General features: G+C 40.6%; 1 protein-coding gene across 1 annotated transcript in view; it reads right to left on the reverse strand.

Moving 5' to 3' along the window:
• Positions 1–226: 226 nt before the first annotated feature.
• Positions 227–16,146, reverse strand: part of amot (angiomotin) — a 53,599-nt gene continuing 37,679 nt past the window's right edge. The window contains exons 10-13 of the mRNA XM_062433247.1: positions 8,022–8,150; positions 7,092–7,330; positions 6,749–7,003; positions 227–375 (exon numbers count right to left, since the gene is read on the reverse strand). Coding sequence (XP_062289231.1) covers positions 242–375; positions 6,749–7,003; positions 7,092–7,330; positions 8,022–8,150 — 757 coding nt within the window. The 3' untranslated portion in view covers positions 227–241. The remainder of the gene's footprint in view (positions 376–6,748; positions 7,004–7,091; positions 7,331–8,021; positions 8,151–16,146) is intronic.

Genomic DNA, 16,146 nt, shown 5'->3' on the forward strand with positions numbered 1-16,146 from the left:
GCTCTAGGAAATTGTGATGGGCATTATTCACATTTTTTGAATATTTTAAAGACCAAATGATTAATCAAAAAATTAAAGAAATACTAAAGACTGTGTTTGAATTAGTGCACATGTAAACATAAGAGTATGAAAAGGTCTATGTGTGGGTCTGTCAATCATCCCGGCTCATATTCCAAGGTCTGTCATTGTGTTTGTTCCAATGGAGCTATGGATTATGGGTTTTTTTCCCGAGGTCATGGAGTCAGATGAGGATTTCCACCATGTCACTGTCCACTTCCTGTTGGGTGGGTGGGGCTGGGTGGTGCAGTTGTGGCTGTAGGTGGGACTGAGCTGGGACCCTCCGCTCCAGGGTGCTGCTGTGAAACACTGGCACGTCTACACAGAGAACATGGAAACTAGTCAAAACATCAAAAAATGTCAGTCACCATTTCTGAAATACAGATGAAAATGTCTGATATACAGATCAAGCTGTAACATTTGCTTATGGTGACATGTGTGTGCTGATACTGCTGTTTCAAGCAAACACTGAGTCCTGAGGGATGTGAAAACACCTACAATTTTAAAGATGTGGTAAATGTTCTGGAAAGAACATACAGGAATACATAAAGGAGAAGTGTGTTATCAGGACACTGAGCTGATTAACAAGTATAGTGGGTTGTTGATAAAAATAAATTAGAAACTGATTTCCCAAGTGTCTTGTGGAAAGTGTTGTTGCGAAATTTGTTGAAGCCTGTAACTATATTGTCTCTGGGATGACCCAGAAGGGTCAGCAACCCTCCCATTAGACTCATTAATTGGAATGCCAGAAGTGGAAACAGACCACTACTTAATCCTAGACTAGATATTAGGAGAGACAGGGAGAGACAGGTGGGTTTACAAAAGGTGCAAGAAACATCAATGTCTGTGAACTGACCAAAAGACTGTTACTAGGGCATATTTTACGTAGGATTTTAAAGTGTATTTCCTACCTTTGTTTGAGATACAGTACTTATAAAGGCAAAAGTCAAGCCCTCCAGTTTATGTCTTCAATTTGTCAGTGCAAAAACTTCTGGGTACCATCTTGTATTTCTACTATTTACCATCCAACACTAGGCTGTGATATCTTGTTTGTGGCTTTTCACAAGTTGAATTAATTTATCAGGGACAGCACAAGTTGTAAATTATATACAGACATAAAGTATTCATAGTGTCCTGGTTTGGATTTTAGAAGCCTTCAAGATTAAGTGCCCAAAATCCCTTGCCAAAAAGCTCCCATAGACAATGAATGGGAGGAGAGTCTAATGCCACTTGGACCCTAAATTTGACCACCTAAACATGCTCCAGGACAGACCAAATTCACCATCAGGTCTTGCCATAAATTTGATAAAATGGAAAAATTTACCTCAAAAGTGCCAAAATGTGCTCTCTAGCGCCACCTAGAAATACTAAAACGGCCACTATGGCTGATAGGAATGCGTAGAAAGATCAAACAAAAACTCAATTGTTTGTCTTATCAAGACCTACAAATCCCATGCTGACACCACTGACTTAAATCCAACAGAAAGTGCACTACTTGCCCTTAAATGTGGGATTATCGCTGATTTTTGGCCACCTTGGAACACTTAGACATCGCTACGCCTGATAGGAATGTCGCAGAAAGATCAAACCAAAACTCAATTGTTTGTCTTATCAAGACCTACAAATCATGCGCTAACACCACTGACCTAAATCCAACAGGAAGTGCACATTTTGCACTTAAATGTGTGATTTTCAGCAATTTTTCAGGCTTTTCAAAATACATTAGTTTTGCATACTTTAAGCTATAGACTCCGTTCAAAAGTCAAAATGTAGCCACAAGTCATCTATAGATGTGCATAATTATTGCAACTGCATTTCCTTTACAATCACATTCTACCTGTGTTAGCAAGTTAGTTTGTGATCATTGTGCATATGTTATTATGATAAGTGGCTGATCAAAATAGACTGTGCTTGGAGTTCACACCTTCACCTTTTTTTGGATGCTATGACTGATAAAGGCTAATCAGACAGTTTGGATATTGTTCCGGTTTTCCCGGTGGTGCCCCATATTAATCATTAGAATTGATTATTCTTTAATTTCTTGTTAATAATTAATAATTATTTAGGATATTAGTCATTAATAATAAACAAACACAATCCTTTCTACTCTTACATGTATGGTTGCCTTGTAGCAAGGCTAGCACCTACATTATAGTAGTCATTCCTTACTGGAGCTAGTTCTTACATTTTGGTGCTCAGTAGTGAGTTCATTATTTCTAGTGATTACTAAATCCCTACAATTTTAGTGTTCTCTTAGTGAGGCCATGAGTTCTAACAAATTGTGCTCCCGTGATGAGGCTAGATCCACTCCCCTAAATAATGGCTTCCCCATTATTACTAGGTTCCAACAGTATGAAAGAACTCCTCAAGCGCCTTGAAGCTGAATGAGTCTTTGGCTGAACATGCTCCTGAGCTGCCTCCGCTCAGCATAGAGGGGATTAGAGGGATTGTCGATGATAGCTTCTAGCTTCCAGCTTCCCTCTCATCTTCTTCTCTGTCACTACCTCCATATTGTCCACTTCCATCCCCACTACAGAGCTGGCTTTCCTCACCAGCTTATTTAGTTCATTTGCACAACAGCTCTCGATGCCACCCCTCCGGCACACTGCGGCACAGAAGATGACACTGGCCACCACAGACTGATAGAACATACACAGCAGCCTGGTGCACACATTAAAGGACCTGAGCCTTCTCAGAAAGAACAGCCTGCCCTGTCCTTTCCTGTAGAGGCCCTAAGTGTTGTCTGACCAGTCCAGCTTGTTGTTCAGTTTCACTGAACTTGTAAGTATCCACTGTCTCCACCCCCTGCCCATTTATGAAAAAATGTGTTGGAGGAAGTCCACCACCAGCTCCTTTCCGTATGTTGAGCTGTAGGGTTTCCTGTCACACCATCCTACAAAATTCTAAACTAGGTCTCTAGTCCTCCTCCTTATTGTCTGTGTTGCAGCCAGCAATGGAGGAGTCATTTGAGAACTTCTGCAGGTGGCACGTCAGAGGTGTATATGAACAAAAACGGTGACAGTACAGTGCCCTGTGCTGACTGCTCTTGATAATCGGGGTTGTAAGGGCTGGGAAAAAACTGCCCCCAGGGAAGGGCATCAGTTTTTCCCCCCTGGGAGCGGGTTTAGAAAGGAAAAGAAAGGGGATGCGGGAAGAGGGGGGGAGGGGATCAAACATGTTGAAAAACAGGTTTAGCTCATCAGCATGATTCCTCAACCCTTCCCACACCTCTCTTACATTGTTCAGCTGCAGCTTCCCCTCAGTCCTATTTTTGTAGCATTCTTTAGCCCTCCTCAATTCTCTTTGAATATTTTTTTGAACTTCGGAACAACAACACTCTCCTCACAGAACTTGATGTACTCGTGACTCAATGTCATCACCATAGTTCTCCTGAAACATCTCCCAGTCTGTTATCTTGTAACACTCCATCAGGGCCTCCTCTGCTTCCACAGAACACTGCTGCATTGTCCTGGTCTCCTGACAAAAGGCTTCCATGGAACGGGCTGTATCAGACAGTGGTCTGATTTGCCATGGTTGGCAGGGCTGTGGCACTATACGCGAAGTTGGTCAATGTCTTGGAGATATCAACATGCTTGAAATCTCTGTTGCAATAAGTTGATTGCAATTAATTGATGTTTTTCAGATAACACATTGCTTCACAATTTCAGCATTTTCTTTGTTATCATGTTTTACATGTCCTTTTTAGTTACAGGGTTGTAATAATACGTTTAAGTCTCATGTAGAATATTTGGCGTATCACTTCTAGCTTCCTCCATTGTCGTGGTCGTCGACAAAACTTTTTTTTTTTTTTTTTTGCTAAGACAAGTTAGTTCCAGCTCCTTATATTATTTGTTAAGAGGTCAAGGTCAAGGTCAACGTAACTTTATAAATACCCAAAGGTAGATTTGGTTACAGTTTCAGGAGAGGGCATCTCAACATTCAAACAGATACATACATACAAACTTCAGTGACAACAGACTAACTAAACAGGATTTGAAAAGTAGGTAGCACTTTACTTGAAGGTATTGTCATAAGAGTGACAGGACACTGTCATAACTGTTACATGACACAGTTATGAACGTGTCATAAACATTATGTCAATGTCATAAACGTATATGACTGTTGTCATTAAGTGTCATTCGGTTTTTGTAATGACAAGTTGGCATTGTTTGGGTTGTCTTTGTCATGACAACTTGACATTAAATTTGTTTGGGATGTCCTTATTATGACAACTTGACATTAATCAAAGTGAAATTACCAGAAAATATCTTTGTCATGACAACTTGACATTTGCACCTATTTTTGTGTTCATGGCAAGTTGACATAATGATTATTATAATTAGATGTGCAAGGTTACAGACCAATTCTAGCACTTGGTCATAGATGTTTGACAGGATACGGACACGATACTCAAAATTGACTGTCATGACACCATTATGACTGTGTAATTAAGAAATTATTTGACCTCAAGTAAAGTGGTAGCATTTTGATTTGTCATTTTGTGTCTTGCCCAAGGACACATCAACATGTGGACTGGAGGAGCCGGGAATCGAACCAATCTTCTTCGAAGCTAATCTTCCAATTGGAGGACGACCGCTCTACCTCCTGAGCAACAGCCGCAGCCATATCATGAAGGAGTCAAGTTGTCATAATAACAAAATCCCAAACAAATTTACTGAAAGTTGTCATGACAAAGACAACATCTGGTCATGTCACTTTGATTAATGTCAAGTTGTCATAATCAAGACAACCCAAACAATGCCAACTTGTCATTAGAAAAACCGAATGACAGTTAATGTCATATACGTTATGACATTGACATAATGTTTATGACACGTTCATGACTGTGTCATGTAACAGTTATGACAGTGTCATGTCACTCTTATGACGATACCTTCAAGTAAAGTGTTACTGAAAAGGTAAACAAGATAAAAAAAGACCACTAAAAGGACCACTGAAATGCAAGTATAAAAAACCTGTTAAGAGTATGATGATTCAAAGGACATGGATGATAAATAAATAAATAAATAAAGTTAAAATCAGGTCTAATTTCAAATAAATAGAAAAACAAATAAGGTAGAACTTAAAAGTAGAAGAGTGCACTAAGACATGTTTAAAATGGAGACAGCAGCAGGAACGAAGCTGTTCCTATAACGTGTGGTCTTAGACCTTGGGACTTTGAGTCTCCGTCCAGACGGCAAAGGCTGGAACTCATATGATAGGGGATGGGAGTCATCACTTAAATGGAGCTGGCTATCCACCGTAACTGTCTTGTCTACAGTGATTCTAGGCCCAGCTGTGGCTCCCCGATCAACCGACCTGACCATTTAATGATCTGATTAATTGAGTTCCTTTCTTTCAGGGGCAGGTTTCCAAACCATGACACAAGATAAAAAAGATAAAATCAACTCAATAAAGGCATGACAAAAAGTGTCATCAGGGTTTTATCAATGTGGAAACGGGACAGCTTCCTCAAACAAAACAAACGCTGGTGTCCCTTCCTGCTCATAACTTTACAATTTTCTTTAAAAATTCAGTTTGGAGTCAATAATAGTCCCAAGGTATTTGTAAGATTGCACTTGTTCAATAGTTTGTCCCTTGATAGTGGTGGGTTCAGGCGTATTGGCATTTTTTCTGAAGTCGATGGCCATATCTTTGGTTTTGGATAGGTTGAGCTCAAGGTGTGAATCCTCACACCACTTCAAGAAATTGTCAATGACAGGGCCGAGTTGCATTGTTTGTGAATTACAAAACCTCCAATTTACCTGACAGAGCAAAGAGGTATGCTTCCTATGTTGCCGCCATCTTGGCTCTCCTTTCCCCTCATTCCTGGTTCAAACCATGACATCACTTATGATGTGCCAAAAGATAAAAATCTGGAAGAGGTTGGGTAGCTCCCATGCCTCCAATACAGCTTTGAAGCCAATTTGATATAGTGGCCAAACCATGTAATTACAATGTCACATGATACTATTGTGCCCAAAAATACTTTTCCCCATAGACTTACATTGTGAAAAAGATCAGTGGATAAATTAGCTGGAGTGTCAAAACCCCCATAAAATGACTCAATTCACTATCAGAATTTGATCCATTGGGTGTGAGCTAGCTAACTCCAATCATCTCAAAAGTCTGGTGGTAATTCAGATCACAAAGTAAATAAAGCAAATGTATGCTAGCAGCTATGTCATCCATGTTTACCTAAATGTTGCACCAATTTAATTGTTGTTCTTGTATGCTTGTGGCTCATATGTCAGTTAAATCAGTTTAGGATGTCAGCGGTGTTCACATATGTCACAGTGAACACAGGAATGTGACACAACATAAATGGTAAATGGATTAGTACTTACATAGCACTTTTCTAGTCGTTAAGACCACTCAAAGTGCGTTTACACTACGTCTCATTCACCCATTACACACATTAATACACTGATGACAGAAGCTACCACACAGGGTGCTAACCTGCTCACCTCGAGGAAACGAACCATTCATACACATTCACTCATCCTTGGCACAGCAACAGGGTTAAGTGTCTTGCCCAAGGACACATCGACATGTAGACTGGAGGAGCCGGGAATTGAACCGTTAATCTTCCAATTGGTGGACGACCGCTCTACCTCCTGAGCCACAGCCGCCCCACATAAAAACATCAGATCTGACTAAAAACTCCAAATTGAGCATTGAGTGTGCTGACCTGCTATGCGGTCAGGGATGTAGACGGGGCTGGGGCTGGACAGACGAGCAGGCAGCGTCATGCTCTGCAGGGCTGGGGTACTGGGCTTGCTGGTGTCCTGACTCTGGCCCTTCTCAGTCTGCGTGCAGCTATCTCTGCTGCCTGACTTTGAGTGCCCTGCTGTCATCGGGGTGGAAGGAAGCACCGGGGAGGGGGATGATGAGATTGACTCTGTTCTGAGAGACTCTGTGCGAAACTCTGGACCCAGCAGAACCCCTGAAGGAATGAAAAGAGAACAATCTTTAATTCAAGTATCAATTACACGTAGTAAAAAACTCAGTAGTATAAGCCTGCTGGATCTTACCCAGGCTGCCTTTCCAGCTCGTGTCCTTGCGTTCTTCGGTAATGGGTGAACTACTGAGTCCCAGGCTGTGAGAGAGCAGTCCTGAACTACCAGATCCAGTGTTGGAGATGGACATCAGGGACTTAGAGGGCCTCATGGCAGGTGGTGCATCTGACTTGATGGGTTCCTTTCTGGAGCGCTGGTGGAGCACCTTGATCATGGCGTCCTTCTCTATGATCTGGGCATGGAGATTCTTTATCCTGGTTAAGGTACAGCAAGAAGGGAGCCATGGTTATTGCAGGGCAGCGAGATCCTGAGAGCTACATAGGTGCTTTCACACCTGCAATCTTGTTCATTTTATCTAGATATGCTGTTGCTATTTAGTTCCAGTGAGGTTTATTTTCACAAATAGACCACTGTAAGTAAACAGGAGGCCCTGTGAACTGACAGGTAACTCATTTAATGGAAGGTTTTGGTGATGTCATCCTGCATCATAAGCTCTATATTGAAAGTCTATTTTTTGTGTCTAACAGCAGGTAATTCTGAACCTTCCCGGGGTCGATGTGTTATGGATATCTTCAAGAGCTCATAAGGAATAACTTGCTAACAGCATCATACATCCAGACTACAACTGGACCTCTTTCAAGGACTGCTTTCACACCACAAACAAACACAACACAGTTCACCTTGATGAAGACCCCCGCTTTCAGGCAGTCTCGGTCCAGTTGTTTGGTTTGCAGAGTTCAACTGAAAGCTTTCACACCGCCTGAACAAACTAAACCATACCACCAAACATAGCAGTTCATTTAAACTGGTGTGAAAGCAGACTAATATGAAATATAACATCTCCACAAAAGTGTGTGCAGAAGCATGTCTTTGCGAAATGTGTAACATATTAATATTTACATCAAAGGTCTCAGGAAGGCTGCATGTATGTGGAGAGTGCTTTACCTGCTCTCCATGTCTAAACAGCGCCGGTTAGCCATGAGAATCTCCTCTTCTTCCTTCTGGATTCGAGCCTCCACAGAGGTGTCATAGCTGCTGCTGGGAGAGTGGCTTATCACTGCTGCAGATGTATCCCTGCAAAACAGGTGGCAGAAAACATAAGCAGATATGACCAAAAGAAAAGAAAAAAAGAACTCAACTCTGTTATTCTCACCCTGGGATAGTTGTTCCCATTACACCACTCACAGTGCATGCACACATACATGAATGATATAGTTAAAAAAACACAATACAATTCTGTTATTAGCTTGTCTAACAACAGGAAGTATAAGTCGAAAGCCTCTACTCCATGAAATCAATTTTATTTTCATAAATATTCATTAAATCCTCATGTTTCAGTTGTATTCTGACCAACCAGGCACATTTAAAGACTAAAAGATCTGCCTACATGCTGCTGATAATGAGCTACCACACTGACCTAGTCAAGATTCTACTTCTACTGTATTAATTGTACGGTTCCAATTTTTTACAGCTTAAATTTGACTTTTTAAAATTTCTAATTAAAATGCGTGTGGAGAGAATAACACTCTATTAGCAGAGATTATACACACTATTCCTTCCTGCATTTACTCAAGGTTGGATTACTTATTGGTCTGATAAATTTAGGATTAGAGATTGTAATATTGCAACAATTCACCTGTCAAACCATAGCCCTATTTCTATGTCACTAGCTCTAGAAAAGAAAAAAAGGAAATTTTTATGGAAGCTGGAATCGAATATACTCAATGACTCAAAGTTACTGGAGAGGCTGAAGACACTGGGGACATTAGTGACTATCTTGACCTTAATGACTCGGGAGAAGTATCACCAGCAATTCTGTGGGACACACTGAAAGCTGTAATGAAAGGGAAAATGATCTCCATTCCTTAATATATGAAGAAACATAAAGGACAAAAGTTAGCGGATCTACAGGGAAAACTAAAAAAGCTACAATTGACTGACAGTAGTAAAATAAATTCTAATTTGAAACAGGAAATAAGAAAATTGCAGAGTGAAATTGACGATGAATATACAATGGAAACCCAGAAAGGCGTGTCTTCTTGAAACAAAGAAATGAAGTAGGGGAAAATCAACAAAACCGGTCCGCTGCGTACGTGGCATGTGCTCTTAACCACTCGACCACCTGCGCGCCATATTGATACATTTCTGAGTTCCTTAGAACTACCCACACACAGTAGTTCACAGAGCGAGAGTCTTGTACAACCAATTTCTGGAAAATAATTGAATTTAGCCATTGCTAAACTAAAGGTAGGCAAGTCCTCATGCTCCGACGGTTTCACTACAGAGAGGTATAAAGACAAGGTCAAGGTCAGCTTTATTATGCCCGAGGGGCAAATTGTGGTACAGCCAGCAGCAAACACATAAAATACAATAAACAATGAAAACTTCCACAAATAATAGACAAAACACACAGGTCACTCATTGAGGACATTGATGGCAGCAGTAACAAAAGAGTTCTTAAGTCTATTTGTCCTGCACCGAGGCAATCTGTATCTGCAGCCAGACGGGAACAACTCAAATTCCACAGCCAGAGGGTGAGACAGCTCAGCAAGGATTGTCCAGGTCTTGCTTAAAACCCTTGCCTTGTAGAGCTGAGGGAGGTCATTTAAAGTCGTACCCACCACTTACGACACACTTTAACAATACCCAGAAGTATATTTTTGTTTTTAACATTAAGAAGGCCAAACCAGCTAATAAAAGTTCAAGTTAAAACATATTAAATGAAACATGTTTAAAACATCCTCATAAAAGTGCAATCAACATGAAGCTTGCAACGATGGAATCTTATCCCCTTTCTACGTCTAAGTTCAGCGCAATTAAAAAGAACACTCTCCCAAGACATTATAGATTTTTTGTTATACATTTTTCGGACTTTACAGGTGGAAATAAATTACAACCAATTTAGGAAGTGGGATAAATGGATTTGTAGATTTATCTGGCAAGGAAAGAAGCCTAGAATTCAATTTAATATTTTACAATTAAGAAAATAAAGAGGGGGAATGATTATGCAACGGAGGTTCAGAACAAGATGAATATACCCGTTATAAAGGCGTCTTTTTTTGAAACAGCATGACACAAGCAGCAGAGGACCTGCGGAAGCAGTGATTCATGTTGGGCGAAGTTACCCGTGGAACCAAGAGCTAGGGCATCTCAGAGGAAACGCTGGCTCAACATCTACCTTGGAAGACAACTGAGATCTGATGAGACAGAGAAAAGCACCTGTTTCAGCAGCAGATCCAGGAGAAGTTGAAGGAGTACCATAGGATGAAGCTTGGAACCGAAGCAAGGGATGAGAGAGACATTTAATCATAATTTCCCATTATTCGATTATAATGACGCCAAGTTTAAGGAAAGGCTGATACTTGTGGAACTAAGACAGAGCCAGAAGACTTTTTCCCACTACTTTCCCAGTACTCAGGTACTGATTTGTTCTGGTAAAAGGAAAAATCAACCGAAAAATAAGTAACATTGGGCTTCCGGTTTTGACGAGCTAGGTAATGGCAGCGTAGGAAACTTGCTCCCCACATTTTGAGTAAAAGGTTGCCCACAACAACCCTAATACTTTAAAAACTTAAGACCAGTTGGATTTAGGATTGTGGGTCTTGAGAATGCCTAAATAAAAGCTGAAAAAGTCAATGCAGTCGGAGTCAGTTAGCCAGGTGCCCCCAGCTAGGAGCGTAATGGAGGACGATGGTATGGAATCGGACCACGGTCAGGAGCAGATGGAAGGAGCAGGTCTGGGTCTTATACTGAAAGAACTGAGGGAGTTTAGGAAGCACAACAGTCAGCAGCTGAAAGAGATTCGTGAAGAAATAAACAAAACTGAGGCTGAAAAGAGGATTGACACAGCCGAAACTCGGATACAAGTGGTGGAAGAAGCGGTTACGGAGCTTCTGAAACTACAGATACACCTGGATGCAAAGCTGATGGATTTGGAGGGCTGCTCCAGAAGAGAGAATATTAGAATCCACAGAGTTAAAGAGGGAGCGGAGGAGGATTCTCCATCGATGGCATGTTATGTTGAGCACTTGCTGCGGGAGGGTCTGGAGCTCCAGGATTTCTTTGAGCTGCCAGTGGAGAGAGCTCACTCCAAAGCCGCCACCGGGTGCTCCATCGAGGTCCATTGTGGCCAAAATGTTAAGCTAAAGGATGAAAGAGGACAGCGGAGGAGTGAGGCTTTGAAACCCTCTGGGAATTTTTTCACTGCCCCCGGCCCCAGTGTTATGTCCCAACTGGTTTCCAATTTAACTGGTTTCCTTACCGAACAGCTCCAGCTGTGTAGCGCTTCCGTCAGCAGATTCGTCACAAATTCACAAATATGCACAGCATATTACTGGAGATTTTTAAGACGCAGTTATATAGTGCTCACTTTCAGAAAAATATTCGCTGCAGTAGATGTGAACTGCGACTTGAAAATCGCGTTCATTGGATGAGCCCTTTTCTCCCTTTCCCAGCAGGCCGTGCTCCATTCCACATTTTAAGAACAAACAAAGAAAATAATATATTGCAGTTATAATTTTTAAAATATACAACCATGGAAGTAGTAGAATACTGAAATAGGAGTTGATTTAAGTTGAAAAATTGGAAGTGATAAGAAAGAACCGGACCACAAGAGTGACCATGACTGAGAAATGCACAGCAAGAAAGCGGTATACAGTAAATACATCATAGATTACACTGAACTGACATATAGGTCGTGTAGTTTTCTCAGTATCTTGCGGCATCGGTGTCACCCGTGTACATTGCATGACTGAATATTGACCGGCTCATGACAGCCGGTCTGCGGAGTATAAAAGACGTCGCTGGCCGGACGGCCTACCAGGGATTGTCCTGTCTCTCCCAATGGTCACCCCACCTTTGAAAGAGGAGATACTGAGACTGGCCTGGCAAAAGCGGGGATTTCAACTTCATGGAAAAAGAGTTAATCTGGATCATGACTACGCGCCTGATGTGTTGAAAAAACGAAAAGGAATATGCCGAAGCTAAGTCACAGTATAGTCGGATCAAAGTGTCAGAACACCTGTTAAAAGGCACCAGAATACATGTCCTCTACTCTGGTAAAAATCTTCTGGGGGGGGACCCCCAGACCCCACCCTTAAAGTGTCCCACCTACATTTCAAATGCTTCCTACGCCCATGCTCTCAACCTAATGTTGATAGAGTAAAAATGGAGGAATTCTTTGAGATTTGACTGTTGAACAGAATAACCAACTTGCAGCAGAAGTAACAGAGAAAGAAATTAGAGCAGCCATATCCCATCTCAAATCAGGTAAGGCCTCTGGCCCAGATGGGTTCCCTTCAGAGTGGTACAGGGTGATGGGGGACTCATTGATCCCTGTGTTGCAATCCACCTTTAATTGGGTCCTTAAAAAAAATGCTACCCTCCTCCTGGAGGGAAGCAGTAATCTCACTTATTCCATATTCCTTACACATATATTTGCCAAGCGAATAGATGGAATGTTACCACAAATCATTACCCTTGATCAGATGGGTTTTTATCCGACAGAGACAAACTCAAGACAACATCAGATGGACCTTGCATGTAATAAGCCATATAACAGACAGCAATTTAGAAGCAGTGTTACTTTTGATTGTGTAAATTGGCCTTTTTTGTTTAGAGTCTTGGATGAGTTTGGCTTCCGCAATTCCTTTAAAATCAATGGAGTAGTTTCAAACCCCTTTCCACTGGAACGCGGAGCAAGGCAGGGCTGTCCAATTAGCGCCAATTTATTTGCGATTTTTTATGAACCACTGAGTCAGTGGATTATCAGAATAAAGACATTAAGGGTATATGTATGAATGGTGGAGAACAAAATATTTCCTTGTTTGCGGATGATATATTGATACAGTTATCCAGCCCAAAACAGTCACTTGTACAGTGGTTTTCTCTTTTGGAACAATATGGATCCTTCTCTGGATATAAGTTGAATGTTTCAATAACACAAATTCTCAGTTCTAACTACAGTCCCCTCAGAAAATGTGAAGCAAAGGTATAATCTGAGCTGGGAGGCTGAATCCATGAGGTATCTGGGGGTAAGTATACCTACAGACCTGTTGAAACAGTATTCACTTAACTTTCTCCCACTGAACAACAAAATTAGGAAAGACATAAGGAGATGGGTTTTAATACCATTACTTAATTTTGGATCTCGTATTGAATCAATTAAAAGTGTTATTCTGCTGAGATTGTTGTATCTCTTTCAATCCCTTCCATTAGATATATCTGACCAACAGTTCCAGGAGTGGGATAAACTCATTTCGAGGTACATTTGGCAGGGCACAGACCAAGAATCAGATACCAGAACTTACAATTAGCAAAAAATAAGGGCGGGGTCACACTCCCGTGTTTAAAAGATTACTACATTGCTGCTCAATTGAGACCATTAGTATGTTGGTGTAATCCAGATTACAGGGCTAGATGGAGGGAGATTGAGGGGGCTATAACAGGGGAGTTCCCAATTCAAGCAGCAATAGGGAATAAGGGGTTGATAATAAGTTAACTGATCTGGGGAACCCTTGGATTTGTTTGCCACTTAAACTGTGGAACAGGGTAATAGCTCAAAACCATTTAAAAGAGGCGATAAAGGTTTTGAGATGGTGTGCGTTTGATCCAGATTTCGTGCCCAAAAATTGGGATGCAAGGTTTAAGGGATGGGTAACTCATGAGTCAACAGCATATTGCACATTTTTGTGTAAGGGGTCAGTGAACAATTTTCAAAACCTGACGAGACAATTCGGTTTGAATAATGATGACTTCTATAGATTTCTACAGGTTTTTCACTATATGGAGCAAATAAGAAAAGAGATCAAACAAGAGCACTGGGATAACATCTTATTAAAAGTCTTTATGGACGCAAATGCTTCAGGCACATCTTTATTTGTATAGCGTCAAATCATAAAAAAGTCATCTCTAGGCACTTTTCAAAAAGAGCAGGTCTAAACGTACTCTTTGCCATAACACTACAACAAGGTGTGTTTTTGAAAAGATGGGAAAGATGGATTATGTATGTCACACCGGTACGATGATATTTTATCTAATGTTAAGTTTTATGTCCCTTTCCCTTTTCTATTTCCCTTTAAACCCCTTTGTAAAGGTTTTTTTAGTATCATAAAGGTGCATCCCAGCATTCCTGTTCTAGGGAGTGTAGTTCTTATTCTGTATTTTATAGAATTCATCTCTTATATGATGGTGGAAGGGCCAATCATTCATCCCTGTATTATTTATGGAATCGCAAATATACTGCTGTGTGATTCAGTTGTAGTTTATAGATGAATGATGAACTGTAATGTTAATGAACATGTGAACCATGTAAAATCATAATAAATAGAGAATTTAAAAAAAAAGTAACATTATTCTAGAAGTCTATGCCCCCCCCCCCATCTCTGATGTAATCAGAAACATAAAGGATTCTTATCTTAAAGGGGGATTTTAATATACTTCTAAATCTTTCATTAGATACAACAAATAGGATAGAAGGAAGGAATTCAATTAGAAAACACATAAACAAGATACTTTAAGACTTGGGATTTATTAATCCCTTGCATGGATAACATCCAGGATATTCCACACGACACACCTGTTCAAAATCGACTACTTTTCATCTGTAACAAGGATCTACATAGGCTGAAATATTGCAGAATAAGCCAGAGGGATCTTTCAGACCACCTGAGGATCTGTCTAACATTACAACTTAGATGGTAGACAGCAAAAAACATTGTGGAGGCTAAACACTGGTGTTGATCACACCTTTAGAAGTTCAATGGAGGAGGACTAAGGCATATAAACTCTGGTATACTATAGGACACAGCTAAAGCTGTTCTTAGGGGAGGCTTATTGCCAGGATGGCTGCACTGAAAAAGATAAAAGACCAAAAACGGATTAGACTGCAGGAAAAACTGAGAGATTAACCAATAAAAAAGGAAGAAATAAGTAATTTTGATCTTGAATACTTAGAAAGCTCTGGCACTGATGGTTTCCCCCCAGAATGATAAAGGTCAATGAGAGACCACCTGCTCCCTTTAGTGGAGTCCTATTTTAATTACATCTTAAAAGAAGGCTCTCCTGAAGGTAGGCCTTCATAACAGTAATCCCCAAGGAAGGGAAGAACAGAACGGACTGTAAAAGATATGGACATGTCAGTGTTTTAAACACAGACTATAAACTGTATGCCACCATTCTAGCAAAAATAATGGAATCTGTTATGCCTTTGTTAATAGATTTATTTAGTTATTTAATATTAACTACAACTGCATTAACAAAAAAACAATGATGACCTCAATGGGTGGGGCCTGCTCCCACTCGACTTTGGCAGCAGAATCAGATCAGTCAAAATGAATATCTTTCCTAGATTATTATATCTTATATAAAAAGAGAGGATAAAAAGAGGCCATGGGTAAAATGTTCTACCCTTCAGCTCCCGGAAGAGAGAGGTGGCATGGCCCTCCCATCTTTGGGAGTTTATTACTTATCAGCCCAGTTGAAACCTCTTGTATATTGGTGCAAGTACCGTAAAACCAGTTTATAAGACGCACTTTTAACACAATATTCTTTCATTTAAAAGTGGGGTGCGTCTTATACACCGGTGTGTCCTATTCACCAGTAAAATACAGAGAGGTTGGCAAATGATCATAGGTATGTAAAAGGCCATCCACACTTAGAACAATAACTATAACAATAATTATAACTGTAAAGATAAAGAATTATAACATCATATAAGCAGCAGTGTCAAGCATCGCTGCACACTCCGGCTGTGTCAGCAGCTAATGAAAATAGACCCGCTAATGCTGTATGTTGTGCGGAAAAATGATTGTGTGTTGATCAGAAGTATTTCGGGACAGTAGTTGCTGTGATGTTTCAGTATTTACAGACCAAACTGATGTTGAAGCGCGATGTGCAAAAGTGCGACAGCTCTGATGAAGAGTTTTTGGGACTCGAGTAAGCATACAGGTACACACTGTATTAAATATGTAAAGTTACTGTGTTCTTTTAAAAGGTTTAATTGAAACTCAGCTAATATACCGGTCCGGTACAGTTAAGCAAATCATTACCGGACCATTAACTATTAACCCGA

This window comes from Scomber scombrus, chromosome 14 (genome assembly GCF_963691925.1).
Source record: "Scomber scombrus chromosome 14, fScoSco1.1, whole genome shotgun sequence".
Classification (NCBI taxonomy): Eukaryota; Metazoa; Chordata; class Actinopteri; order Scombriformes; family Scombridae; genus Scomber; species Scomber scombrus.